The sequence below is a fragment of the Siniperca chuatsi genome, linkage group LG4 (assembly GCF_020085105.1).
Source record: "Siniperca chuatsi isolate FFG_IHB_CAS linkage group LG4, ASM2008510v1, whole genome shotgun sequence".
Classification (NCBI taxonomy): domain Eukaryota; kingdom Metazoa; phylum Chordata; class Actinopteri; order Centrarchiformes; family Sinipercidae; genus Siniperca; species Siniperca chuatsi.
In genome coordinates, this window is record NC_058045.1 from 33,422,692 (window position 1) to 33,436,664 (window position 13,973).

A 13,973-nucleotide genomic window follows, 5' to 3' on the forward strand; every position below is an offset into this window, starting at 1 on the left:
CAAAGGACAAAATTCATTGTGAGGATGAAGACTTCACTTCAGAGGTTTAATAAAGATGAATTCATTCATCTGGATCTGGAACTTCAGGTTAAATAAAGTCACTTCTACCGGACGGAAACCTCCATGTTTACTAAACCCCCAGGAGACATGAAGGCCTGACAGAGAGAACAGAAGAAATATAAAGATGTTGACGATTGAATCGGAACTTTGCAGCCTTCCGAACATTTTAAAAGGATCTTGGACACGCCCCCTTCACAAATTCAAAAACTGCATTCGAACCCTGACACTCAGCCTTTTATCAGTTAGACAGTTTGGACTACACAGATCAGAAAGTCTGGACTCACGCTGGCAGATGTTGGGGTCTCTGACGTCTCTCTCTGGATGTTGGTAGTAAAACGGTTTACACTGCTCGCAGTTGTGTCCGGCCGTGTTGTGCTGACAGTCGTCACAAACTCCTCCACTGACGTTTCCTGAAGCCACGAACACGGCCATGTCGAAGTGACACGAGTCTGAGTGCTGGTTACAGTTACACTCTGCAGACACCACGTACGTAGAAGAGAGAAGAGTCAGAGTTCAAGTTAAATTAATCTCTGATCTGACAGTTGTTTCATTCTCACTTCGATGGTAGTGCAAACCTGCAGACATCTGAGCTGTTTCAGGATCACTTCAGAAACACAAACAGGATCTCAGGTATCAGTTTAGTACTGCTATCAAACTAGTCCCAGTCCACCAGAAAGACACTCTACCAGTAGAGACAGTAGAGACCAGTAGAAACCAACAGAGACCAGTACAGAGCAGCAGCCAGTGGTTAGAACCAGTAGAAATCAGTGGAGACCATGAAAGACCAGAAAACATTAGACAGTAGTTAAGACCAGAAGAAATCAGTAAAGACCAGTAGAAACCAATAGAGACCAGTACATAGCAGCAGACAGTGGCAAAGACCAGAAGAAACCACTAGAGATCAGTAGAGACAAATAGAGACAAGGACAGACCAGGACAGACCAGGAAAGATCAGTAGAGACCAGTAGAGACCAGTAGAGACTCACTCTTGCAGGCATTGGTGTTGCGTCCCTCGGCCGGTCTCCACGGCAGGTCGTGGTGGAAATCCTGACACTGTTCACAGTTCAGACCTTTGGTGTTGTGGTTACACATGCAGTGACCGTGAACCTGAAGACACACAGTTGATATAATAATCAATAAACATTGGTTATATTGATAACAGGATCTGTCTTGAAGACGGTTTTCCTGAGTTAGAACATTCTGATTAACTGAAAACTTTCGTCATTGTATTTTAAAGTTGATTAAAAAAAACACGTTTTCTATTCGAATCAGTACAGTTTTAAGAGTAAAGTCGAGTCAGTAATTACTGACTGACTGAAAGTGAAACTGTGCCGACTCTGTTATTCTTTTCTCTATTCGTTTCTACTGAAAATAGAGTCTAATAAAATATAAATTAAAATACGGCACACTATAGGCAACAACAGAACATTCTGTGGTGAAACAACAAACAGACCTCAGCTGGTATATTCATTCTGAAACATTCACACTGAGACCGCTTTCTACAGCAAGATCCACCGCTGATCCACCACAGTCTGCCTGTCCCATTCAAGACTCACCCTGTCCCGTCAAGACTCATCTTGTCCCTTCAGGACTCACCCTGCACTCCCTGGTCTGGCCAGCACTCCCTCAGAACTTACCATGCCATCCCTGGCCTGGCTGGCTCCCTGGATGGGGGCACACTCTGAGGCGTGACCATAGCAGAAGCAGTTTCCTCGGACCACCATGTCGTATATGGCGTAGTAATACTTCTCCTTGATCTCCATACGAGAGTCCAGCAGATTGTCTCCGAGCGTGTGCAGTTTGGTGAACTTCACCCGTAGGTTGGTGATCTTCAACATGTCTGGACAAAAGGTCAATAACAGGTGATCAATGATGGATCAATTTCTGATCAATAACCCAGACAGATGGTATAGTAGTTATTTATGGAATGCCATTTTATTCAATATTAAATAAATAAATATATGAATATGGCTATGAAATAAATCCTGAAGTAAATAAATAAGGCATTAAATATATAAATATATGTAAATATATAAATGTAAATATATAAATGAGTCAAAGTTCAATACATAAATAGGTTATTTCAAAAAGGAAATTTTTAATTTCAGGGGACGTTTATTTCATAATACCACATTTATTCAAATGTGTTATATTCAAATAAAGGGGGCGTGGTTACCTCACAGAGCTGCAAGACACCACCGGGAATACATACTGAGGTGGTTTCTTGCCGGGTTTGACTCCTGGCACCCCTGGCATCCTGCTCTGCCTCAACTCTCTGTGATTTATGGAGTTTCCTGATGTCCGTTACACATAGCTATACTTGTTGCTAAAGTAACTGCAGTTGCTGTTAGCTAGTTAGCCATGATGCTAGCTCTCCTATTAGCTGTCTCTGCCTGGACTGGGAGCTCAAAGCACCGGGGGAGTGTTGGTGTTTACGCTTCAAACACAGGAGCTTTGCCCAGGAGGAGGTAACCAAGCACAGCGGCACAGCTAACTGAGCTAACTTAATGTTAGCTAGTGGTAGCTACTGTTAGCAGCAGTTAGCAGTTAACATTACTCTAGCAACAAGTAAAAGCTATCTGTCCATCAGGAAACTCCATAAGTCATTGAGAGTTGAGGTAGAGCAGGGTGCCAGGAGCCAAACCTGGCAAGAAAACCACCTGGTACTTACTAACCTGGCCTCAGTCTTCTCTGAGGCTGTGTGAGAGAACCACGCCCCCTTCATTTGAATATAACAGATGGAAATAAATGTGGCATTATGAAATAAAAGTCCCATGAAATAAATAATTGTCCTTTGAAAAACATTCTTTTTTAAATAAAAACCTATTTATTTATTTATTTTTCTTGTACTATACTGACTCATTTATTTATTTCATAGCCATATTTATTAATTTCATAGGTATATTTATGTATTAATTTATTTATGTATTTAATATTGACTAAAATGGCATTCCTTATTTATTGTCTGGTGTGAGCAGACATACTCTGGATTCTGGGGCTGTAGGGATCGTCGATTCTGAACGCCGGGTCCAGAACTCTGAAAATCACCTGGAAAAAAGGGACATTTCACCAAATGGTCTGATCTTTATTAAAAACTGAACAGTTAAAAAGATGGCATCTCATCAGGTGTGTTATGACATAAATTCCTCTTCAACCCAGTGGTTAGTAGAATACTGTAGTACCTCTCCTTCAGTGGACGGCTCGATGTCGGAGTAACGTGAGTCACAGATGACATCATCGACCTTCTGCATTGGACCCTGGGAAACCGACGGGAACGAAGTCTCGCAGTCGTAGGCGAAGTAACGATAAACCTGCCACTTCTTCCCGAAGTCAGCTGACCGCTCGATCACCATGGCAGCAGGTCGAAACGTCTGAGGAGAGAGAACGATGTTAGAAAACACACTTTAACTAAATATCATGTGACGGTTCTGCTGATCCCACTGAGAATCAACAACACAGAATAAATAAAGAACGTCTGAACAATGTTGTTTATGTAATAATGATCCTTTAAACCTTGTGTTACTACAGTTCACTGTGTCTTTTTAAATAAAAATAATAATGATAATAATAATAATGATAATCATCAGTTCCTGCAGGTTAAACTCTGAAACAGCTTTAATGTTGGAAGTCTGAACTTCCTGTCGAGCCGGACCAGCAGACAGCAGGATGTTTACAGCAGTGAAGGATGAGCTTTCATAAAGGAGACAGACACTGAACAGATTAAACTCAGATCCTATAGAACCTTTACCATATTGAAAATAGTCATCGAATGTCCTTATAATGAAGGTTATAATCTACAAAACATATACGTTTCATGGAAATTTGGTCAAGTTTTACACGTCTTCTGTTCTGTGCTGTTATCAGCTGCTTCCACCACAAACTGACAAACAGTAATCCACAGACGCTCTGCTCTCATGTCGCCACTTCAGACCAATGTCTAATTACAATGATAGGAATCATGGATTAAAGGTTAATTGATTTTAAGCGGCTGATTTAATTAGTCTACTTTCACATCCAGAAAAATCAGAACCAATTTGACTCTGGTGTTTGTAAACTGAATAACTTCCACATTCATCAAACATCTCAGCTTCACTGTCAGTTTTATGTGTTCAGTTTGATTCTGAGGCTGATGAGGATGACACATGAATCAGCCGGATGGATTAGATGATGAACTGCAAACGATAAACTACAGACGATTAACTACAGAGGAACTTTATTCATGTCAGTGTGTTAATTAGTTTAATTCAAGAACTGTGTGTGTGTGTGTGTGTGTGTGTGTGTGTGTGTGTGTGTCAGACCTACAACATGAAACCAGCTTCCTCTGAGAAGTCAGTGGATGTGTCTGAAATCACTCGTTCACTCCTCCTTATATAAACAGACACTAAACAGTGAGCAGTAAATTCAGATTTCAGAGAGTTACTAATCATCATCACTGACAGCTGTAGAGTCGCTCAGCTGTAACTCTCTCAATTTTAAAATGTGGAGCATTGCATTGTGTGACTGTTAGCAGAAAGTAGTGAACATATTATAAACACTATGTAGTGATAAATTTACACACTCTTTCTGATCAGATTTTACCTGCAATGTTTTTAAACCAAAGCTGGTGTGTTTAGTGTATGTCAGAGATATGAGATGTAGACTGTATCTGAAGTCTGTAGTTACTCACATGTCACTGACACTGGATCCTACATTTCCCATAATGCAACTGGATAGTGTCTTTCATTAGAGCCTTCCTGCCTGGTAAATGGCCAAGTCTTTCAAATATCATTAGCGTTATTTTCTCCAGAACCACAGAAGACAATAAACAAATGGTAATGTAAAATCTGTGGACTGTCCCTTTAAACTTGTGCAGGTTGGTTCATGTATCAGCCTGTGATTACCCAGAATCCCCTGGTGAGTGTACATGTGTCTAACTCACCTTGAAGGTCATGATGAGGTGTGTAAAGTGAAACTCTGCCTCCAGGTTCAGCTGGATGGTGACGTTCTCCAGACCTGCAGACAGCAGAACAACATACAGTTACTTCAATAGAAAATCAATAATCTATAGATCAAATACACTGTGTGTACTCCACATTAATATATTATATACGTTTCACAGCAGCTGCAGTTCCTCTAATGTCCACTGGGAGTTGCTGTGATCAAACACTGAAGTGAATGTGAAAATCTCCAAACATTTGCAATTCGGAGGCAGCGACACTACAGGAGCTAACCTGGCTAACCGGGCTAAGCCGACTAGCATGCTAAAGCTGAATATCTGGTGCACCGCCAAAGCTTTCCGGGTAAAACCTGTGCTCTAGAATTTCTGTTCCGCACATGCAAGTACATAGACATAATACACTATTTTGACAGTAGTTGTTTGGCTCATAGGGCATACCGAACCGAATACATGCACCATTACACCCTTAATATAAATTCATTATGACACATCTCAACAGGCTAAATTATCTACTTTTGTTGTGTTTCATATTCAGAGAGGTTTGTCAACAAGTAAAAACTTTTCACTTGAGAGCGGTTGTCTAGTAATCGGAAGGTTCCTGGTTTGATCCACGGCTCCTCTAGAGAGTGTCGAAGTTTCCTTGAGCAAGACACTGAACCCTTAACCACTCCTTGGCACCTTGCATGGCAGCCTCTGCCATCAGTGTATGAATGTGTGTGTGAATGGGTGAATGTTGGCATGCGTTATAAAGCGCTTTGAGTGGTCGGTAGACTAGAAAAGCGCTATATAAATGCAGTCCATTTACCATTTACTGTATTAGTGTTAATATTAGGTCTTTAGACTATTTGGTCTTAAAGGAGCTGTTTGTCTCTCACCACATGTTCTCCTCCTGGTTTAATAAAATGATCAGCTGATCTGTAATCAGTTAATCAGACTGTTTCCTGTAACCTGTAACAATACTACTGACTGACTCTGAAGTCTGAGGAGGAGTTCATCTCTGACCTCTGACCTCTGTTTGTTGTTCTCACCGTTCGCAGACTGCCACCAGGTCTTCAGTCTGTTCGGAGCGAATGTAGTGACGACGTTTTCGATACGATGACCGCTCGTCTGATCCGTCAGTTCGTCGTACGGGTCCACAGAGTCGCACACAAAACACTTCTTCTCCTCCTGGTTAATGAGAGAGACGGGCAAGAGAGACAGACAGGGGGAAAGGGAGACAGGAGAGAGGGGTAAGGGTTACACCCAGTAGGTGATTTCAGGGGGGTTGGGGTGCCATCCCCCTTGTTAGCAAAATGACCAAAATCCGTCCCCCTTGTTAACCTGCTCAAAAGAGGCTCTGTGCTTTGTCTCATAGTGGAGCTTCACTTTGCTGCTTTTAATAATCGCCACGGTCTCTGAAACATATGAGACACACTGGTTTTTAACTGCCTGTGGGAAGACTGAACACCTTCAGCTGCTTCTTGACTAAATGCTCTGCTGTCTACTTTTCTCTTTTAGAGCACGCCACGTGAATGTATTTCTCCGACTCGCCTCGTCTCTGCTCTCCGTGTGTGTGTGTTCCTCACTCACTGACTCGACTCGCGGGCCGGAAAAGCTGCGCGGGTTAAAATACAAACGCTCCACGCTACCATTAGGCCATACTCGTTAAAAATGAACAAATCGCCTACTGGTTACACCACAGATCTGCTTTTTTATTAATCCACTCTTGTGTCAGAATCACTGAAATACAAACTAACTGTGATAGAAACGTTGAGACTTGTTTCATCAGCCGTTCAGCAGCATTTAAATTCAGTTATTATCAACAGCCTTTCATGACTAATTATAGATTTTATTCTGTTCTGTTAATAATAAACATGTTCTCACTGTCGGCAGGAGATTTATTATGAGATTCACAGAAGAATCGTGATTCTTATCTTCTATGATTCTGAATCAACTCACAGATTTTTGTATGTTCTTAATAAAGTTATGTTGATGGAATGAAAAAAGCAGAACCTGGACAGAGTCCAAACACACAGTACAGTTATCATCTTTAAAGACAACAAGCATTTGGATGCATTTAATAACTTAATAATTAGCTTTAATGGACGACGGTGAAGTATTTTAATACTCCATCACACAGAAGTTCTGTAACTCTTGTGAAAATAACTTTCGATAACGATGAGTTTGTGTTCAAGTTACAGACTGAGAGGCTGATCTCACTGCTGCACACAGAAAGTTCACAACACCTGAGCTCTGTTTTCTTTGACCTTCATTACACCTGTTGGTTTACCTGCCAGCTACGTTCCCAGCTGCAGTTCAGTAGAATAAAAACAGAGACTGAACTCAGTCATGAGATAACGATCAGTCGTGGAGCACCAGTTATTCTTTTAAAGGGTTAATTATTTCTACACATCACAGGACAGTTGAGACATCTCGTGATGTCTCCTGAACTTGAAGCTTCAGCGAGAGACGACGTCCTGTTTAATCAGCAAATTAAATAATGGGATATTATAATAATATACAGAATAATAATGAATCTTTCCTGTCAGTTTTTTTCTGATGATCTGCAAACAGTTTACAGACTCACAGAGATGAAACCAGTTGAACCAGTGAACCCAGTGAAGTGATCGGTCTGAACTGTGGTGATGATTTAAACAGGACGCTCTGTGAGGTCGACAGAACTTAAGTCTCACCGCGCGAACAGAAACAGCCTCACAGTGAACATGCTCAGTTTACTCCCTCAATCTGATTGGACACCTTAAGTTTGACCTTTGAAGTCGTCTGTGTTTTCTCCACAGAAACATCTGGACAAACATCTGTCTGCTGCCAGAGCTCAGTGTTTCCTTATAGGGAGGCGTTTGAGACAGGAAACACTGCAGACTGTAACACACACACACACACAAACACAAACTTCAACTAAACACACTGACCGCCCAATCACGGTGAAGCAGAAACCCTACAGGAGCTATTCAGCGCTCAGACTGAAGAGGCTGTGTGTGTGTGTGTGTGTGTGAGTGTGAAATATATAAATAAAGCATCTGTTTCCTGTCTGCTTATGACTGAAACCATCTGAACTCTGGATGAAAACAACCTGAAACAAATCTGATCAAATCAAAAAGCAGATTAAACTTCAGTCATTGATCCAAAATAAATTGAACTAAAATGTATGAAACTGACTGGATGGTGACACACAGCTCCTCCAATCAAAGGTCAGTTAAACTCATTTCACCACAGAGATTGTATCCACTGATCAGACGAGATTATAATGACTATAATCACTGAGAAATGCCACGGTTTTCCATGCTTCAGGTAAGAAGGACTCCACCTGCAGGGTCTCTGTTCATTTACCTATTGAGCTGAGGTTAAAGCTGAGGTTAACGCAGCGCATAAAGGAGGTGAGAAACGGGGAGTTGGACGTGGAAGCCATGCATCTAAGGATAAAAGCCCTGGAGATAGAGTGGAGAATTTAAGAATTGGCTTCCTGAGAAAATTGTCATTTACCTAAATGAAAATGACGTCAGGTCCCTTACTGCAGGGCTTCGTTTCTGCCGTGGGTGAGGAAAAGCAAGTCTATCACTATCCTGCGGGATACTGGCTCAAAGCAATCTCTTATTCGTGACGGTGTCCCACCCTTTTCAGCTTAGTCCTACTGCGCCTCAGACATTTCAGCACGGGGAGTTAAAATCAGTGTAGTACGTGCGCCTTCGCATTTCATTCAGTTGTCAACCAGATTTGTGTCAGGCAAAGTCCAAAATGCTGCGTGACCTCAGTTACCGATAGCCGGTATTGATCTCATCCTCAGAAATTATTTGGCTGGCGTCTTTCGAGGTAATTTAAAATCCGATCGCATTACCTATCTAGGTAAATAAGTAGGACGAGGTCATGTCTCTCCCGTCGCTGTCAAGGTGCAAGACATCTTAGATTTCCCAGGTCCCCAAACGCATCATGAACTCCGTGGTTTTCTGGGGATGGCTGGGTTTTATCGTGTGTTCTTTTCTGACGCTGTAGCTCCACCGACGAGCTTAGTAAGCCCCACAAATCACCCTGCGAGTGGTTAGAGAAATGTCAGTCTGGTTTTGAGGCTGCCAAAGCTCTCCTCTGCAATGCCCCGGTGCTGGACGCCCCAAACTTCATGCACCCATCTAAGCTGGAGGTGGACGCCAGCGCTCTCGGTGTGACTCAGATGCAGAACTCAGATATCAGGGAAGCCAGCTAAATATTTTAAAAAGAAAGTTAAAAATGTATCTTCACTTCAACCTTTAACTAGCTATGACTTTACTGATACAGGCATGTTTTATCTTATTTTTACTATTATTATCAAATGGCTTCTGTTTTTTATTATTATTATGGCATCCATCCCTGTTTAAGCACTTAGTGCTGCATTTCTTGCATGAAAGGTGCTATATAAATAAAGTTTATTATTATTATTATTATTATTATTATTGTTAGCAGCAACCAACATCTCGTGCACTGGTCCTTGTTGCTTCAGGATTTTAACATCGATATTCGTTATAGGAAAGGCTTAAAAGACATCAAGGCCGATGCCCATCGAGGTCTTACTGAACCAAACATTTCTTCTAGGGGGAAATGTCCGGTGGGGAGGTGTTATGAGCCTGGGTCATATTTGTTTTGATGTTGTTATGCGTCAGATCTGTCGCTCCTCGCCCTTTAGCTAAGAGTATGTGTGTGTAAGAAACAGGTGGTACCCTGTGATTGGTCCATTTGAAGGGATTGCTGCCTCTGGATTGGACCAATGGATGACATCCTTCCCTCCTTCACCTCTACCACTTCCAAAAATAAGCCAGCATCTAGTTCTGTTTATTGCTATGAGAGAATTCTGTAAGTAGAGCAAAGTTTTCTGACCTGGAGCTGAAACGTTGGTGTAGATTTATGTTAGGAATGTAGACTTGTGTTTCAATTCTCTTAATTTGTAAATAGTTTGCTGTATAGTACACTGTAAATATGGAGCACATAGTGGCAGTTTGGTAGGAGTAAGAAGTCCTTGTGTTTGGTGTTTAACAGTTTTCTTGTTTTTTGGTTTAGGAGCTTAGGTTAGAGACTTAGTTTTCTTTGTTAGGGTTTGATTAGTGAACTTGTGTTTTGTTGTTTTGGGCATTGCTCAGCTCTGAAGTTTAATAAACTGCTATTTTGAACTTTGAATTATACTGTGCAGTTGGCCTTTCTTGGGAGTGGGAAGAGTGGGGAGTCACACAGCATGTTGTGTCTAGGTTTCCCCTAGACCAGGAACATAACACCTGTATTTAGTATTGTTCAGGTGTTTATTTACCTGCAGATGGCTGACAATGCAGAACGGTTCGGGTCGGTTCAGTCCACAGGTGGAGGTGGATGACAGTTGGTGGGATCGGCCAATCAGAAGGTCTCCTGTTGCTGGGTAACAGCTGCCCTCTGTGCACACGTCACTGAGCTCCGGGAGGCTGACATCATCCTTGGCCCCGCCCTCCTGAGCGCAGGTAAACATCTGCAGAGCTGAGAGGAGAGGCTCTTATTGTGTAAGTCTGACTGAACCAGAACTAAAACAGCCCGCCGGGCCTAAGCGTCAGGAAATATATTTCCGATGTTTTTTTAAAACTACAGTTACAGTGGGGCGGCTGGGTCGGAAACACATCATATATTCGCGGGTTCAAACCCTTTTTTGCTCAACAGAACGAAGCAGCTCAATCAGCCAAAACTAAAGCCGCGAGCAGCAACGAGTGGGTTTCAAAGCAGAGCAAAGTCACGTCAGCTGGTTAATTCTTAATTCTGCTTAAAGCAGGTGTGAGACCAATAACACTGATTCATAGATTTGTGTTATGCCACCCACATTTTTTGCCCTTGCAGCGCCCCCTAGTGGCCAATTTCAAGGAAACTTTCAGGGCATGTTCAGGTTTTTATGTGGCTATATCCTGTAAGTTTTGTGATGGTTGTTGACTTTAGTCTATTTATGTGCTAAGCCACGCCCCTTTTGAAGTTCATTGGTCAATATCTTGACCAGCTTGATAAGCTTCGTCCAATCATGATCCACTGAAAATTTGGTAGCAATCGGACCTACGGTTTAGGAGATGTCAGAAATGTGCTTTTCAAAAAATTCAAAATGGTGGAAAATCTAGTTAGGTGGACTTTAGTGGTCCAAGAGGCCTTTTTGTAGAGTACGTTGAGCTGGACTTGTGTGAGAAATTTCAAGTCATTCGGACTTAAGGTGTGAGGGGCATGGTCTGCTCAAAATTGCATTTTTGGGCCTTAATTACAGCGCCACCATGTTGCCAATGGTGTGGAAGCACGTGCAGATCATTTCCAGTTATTTGGCCAAGTTTCATGTTTCTAGCTCATTCCAGCTCACTGCAATTTGAGCCGCAGCACAAGACAAATATAAGACAGCACAAACTCAGTAGGGTTTCAGCCCTTTCGGGGCTTGAACCCTAATAATGGTTGGTCAACACCTGACGCTTCTAACTATTGCAAACTAACGTTACCTAGCAACCTTAGCTAGCTAGCCAAACAGTCTGTAGCACAAATACTTCCTTTGTGATATTTAGGGATAATGTCAAGGAGGAAATGTAAAAGGAAAAACAAACAGACAGAGTTTTCAGATGACCAAATACTGCAGGCGATGGTGATGGCTAACATTCGCGGCTCCGAGTCAACACCGTTAGCTCAGCCTCAGGTCAATGAAGCGCAGCCGGCGAGCACCTCGTCCTCGGTTAGAACAAGAACAGCCGAGTATCGATAACGTTAAGTTTACTTGAAGCAGGAGTAAACAGAGCTGAGTTTAATGCAACATGGTAGCAGTACTGCTTTGCTTGCTTTCACCTACCCAGACCTTTTTTGACTCCAGCGCTCATGAAAGAGGACGCAGTTTTAAGCAGATGGGATGCACCAAGTGCCGACTGCCAGTTTGGATCTCTTGGTTGATCTCGCACAGCCGCCAATCGGGACTTGAATAAAAGTTTTTTGTAATTTTAATTGAATTTATTTTGTTGTTTAAAACGCAGCATGGTAAAACCCTGGACTTATATTGTGCTGAGACGGCGTGTAATTTTACACGCAAATGTCAGAGAAAAAAATGTCAGGTGACACAGTATAAAAAGCGACAAATTTCACGACAAGGTCAGGGTGGACGGATGGGTCAAACAAACACAGGACTTTCACCCAGGAGACAGCTGCTCGTGTCCCGTGTGAACCAAAAGTCAACACTGACTTATTTTAGCTTATGTACACACACACACACACACACACACACACACACGGCCAAACGCATGATAAAAGTGATAAATCAGATCTGAGATCATTATAAACACACATCTGATCTCCAGTCAGATGTTACAAACAGGAAGCTGCAGTTTCAGCAGACTGATGAACAGAGTCCAATAATCATAATTTCATATTAAATATTAAATTAAATGTCACATTAAATATATTTAGACATTTCAAAACGTTTGAGATTTTAATGTAGTTGGTTGTTTACATGATGATCATCACTGACCAACACACACACTTCAGTTTGTTATTGATCTTTAACTCTGAGGCAACAGAAAACTGATTTGATCAGTCTGAACTTATTTACACATGAAACAAACTGATCTGTGATCAGATTTCTCTGCTGCTCTCTGATGAAATCTGAGTCCTTTTAATCTGTGAACTCATCAAACTGATGAAAAACGGTTCTTTGTGCCTCCCTCTCCCCCTCCCCCTCCCTCTCTCTCTGATGGCCGCCCCCCCTGAGTCTGGTTCTGCTCCAGGTTTCTGCCTCTTAAGGGAAGTTTTTCCTTGCCACTGTGGCCAAGTGCTTGCTCATGGTGGGATTTGTTGGGTCTCTGTAATTAATATTATAAAGAGTTCGGTCTAGACCTGCTCTATGGGAAAAGTGCAATGAGATAACTTCTGTTATGAATTGGCAATATATAAATAAATAAAATTAAATTTACTTTTACTGCATTTCTTCAGGTTTATTTTTCATGTTTTTAAACTGTTTATTTTCATTATATAACAAATCTATTTGACTGAAATCACTTGAAATTCCCAAATTAATTTAATTAAATATCGAAATGAATTATAAAGTGATGTCTAAGTTTGAGTGAAAAACTTTTTATTAAACATTTTCTCTAGGCTTCATGATTCAGAGTAAGACGATTTTTTTCGTTATTGATTAATCTGCCAATTACATTCTCCGTTAATCAATTAATCATTTTATCTATAAAATATAACAGTGAAAAATCAGTTTTATCTTCAGGACTTGCTTTAAAGGGAATCAATTTACTGAGATTTAAAACAGAGAAACTTGAGACAAAGACGAAAGTTTGGATCAATAAATGACTGATTATAAAAATAGTTACTGATTACTTTTCTGTTGGTCGACTAATCGATTCAGCTTTAACTCAAATGTTTGACTCGATGACTGAAAAACTCAGAGAGTTCAGTTTATTAAGTCGACGGAAGTATTAATGAATTAAAGTATTTTCCGCTGAAACTCACCGAGCAGCACCGCGAGCTGAAGCTCCAACATGCTGCTGATCTGGACTCTAAGTTCGGACCCAGAAACTTCTGGAAAACTGGAAATCCAACAAAACCTCCGGAGTCTGAAACCTGAAACCCCTCAGACCGTCTGAACCTCCTGAAAACCTGCGGAGACTTTCAGACCCCTTGAACGCTGCAGACCCCCTCAGACCTCCTCGGACTCCGCCTCCTCAGATCCACCGGCACCTACACCTCAGGACGACACATCCGGGCTGACTTTCAAAATAAAACTGGGTGTCTGTCAGCCATGTTGAAATTATTTATTCTGTGCAACAACAAACAGTTAAAGAGTAAATACAACATAAAAGAAGACCCCCACACACACACACACACACACACACACACTACATTAACATAAAGTCGGCCACACTTTACAGCTCTTTCATTTAAATAACAGTCATATTGTTGATATTTTTAGAACATTTTTTATGACCTGCAGTACTTGCTTTGTCTTTCTCTATATTTTCTACTTACTATCTTTATTGTT

The 13,973-nt window shown here is 41.5% G+C and overlaps 1 protein-coding gene across 7 annotated transcripts in view; it reads right to left on the reverse strand.

Annotated features, from left to right (window-relative positions):
* Positions 1 to 13,641, reverse strand: part of lamb1a (laminin, beta 1a) — a 40,850-nt gene extending 27,209 nt beyond the window's left edge. For 5 of the 7 annotated variants that reach the window (XR_006377725.1, XR_006377723.1, XM_044193696.1 and 2 more), the window contains exons 1-9: positions 13,445 to 13,641; positions 10,263 to 10,462; positions 6,025 to 6,163; positions 4,979 to 5,052; positions 3,243 to 3,431; positions 3,045 to 3,108; positions 1,698 to 1,900; positions 1,047 to 1,167; positions 345 to 533 (exon numbers count right to left, since the gene is read on the reverse strand). Coding sequence is in view for 4 of the 7 variants with exons in the window: in XM_044193696.1 (XP_044049631.1) it covers positions 345 to 533; positions 1,047 to 1,167; positions 1,698 to 1,900; positions 3,045 to 3,108; positions 3,243 to 3,431; positions 4,979 to 5,052; positions 6,025 to 6,163; positions 10,263 to 10,462; positions 13,445 to 13,475 (1,210 nt within the window). In the remaining 3 variants the exon portion in view is untranslated. The remainder of the gene's footprint in view (positions 1 to 344; positions 534 to 1,046; positions 1,168 to 1,697; positions 1,901 to 3,044; positions 3,109 to 3,242; positions 3,432 to 4,978; positions 5,053 to 6,024; positions 6,164 to 10,262; positions 10,463 to 13,444) is intronic. The other 2 variants (XR_006377724.1, XM_044193693.1) reach the window with 1 other exon arrangement.
* Positions 13,642 to 13,973: the final 332 nt, after the last annotated feature.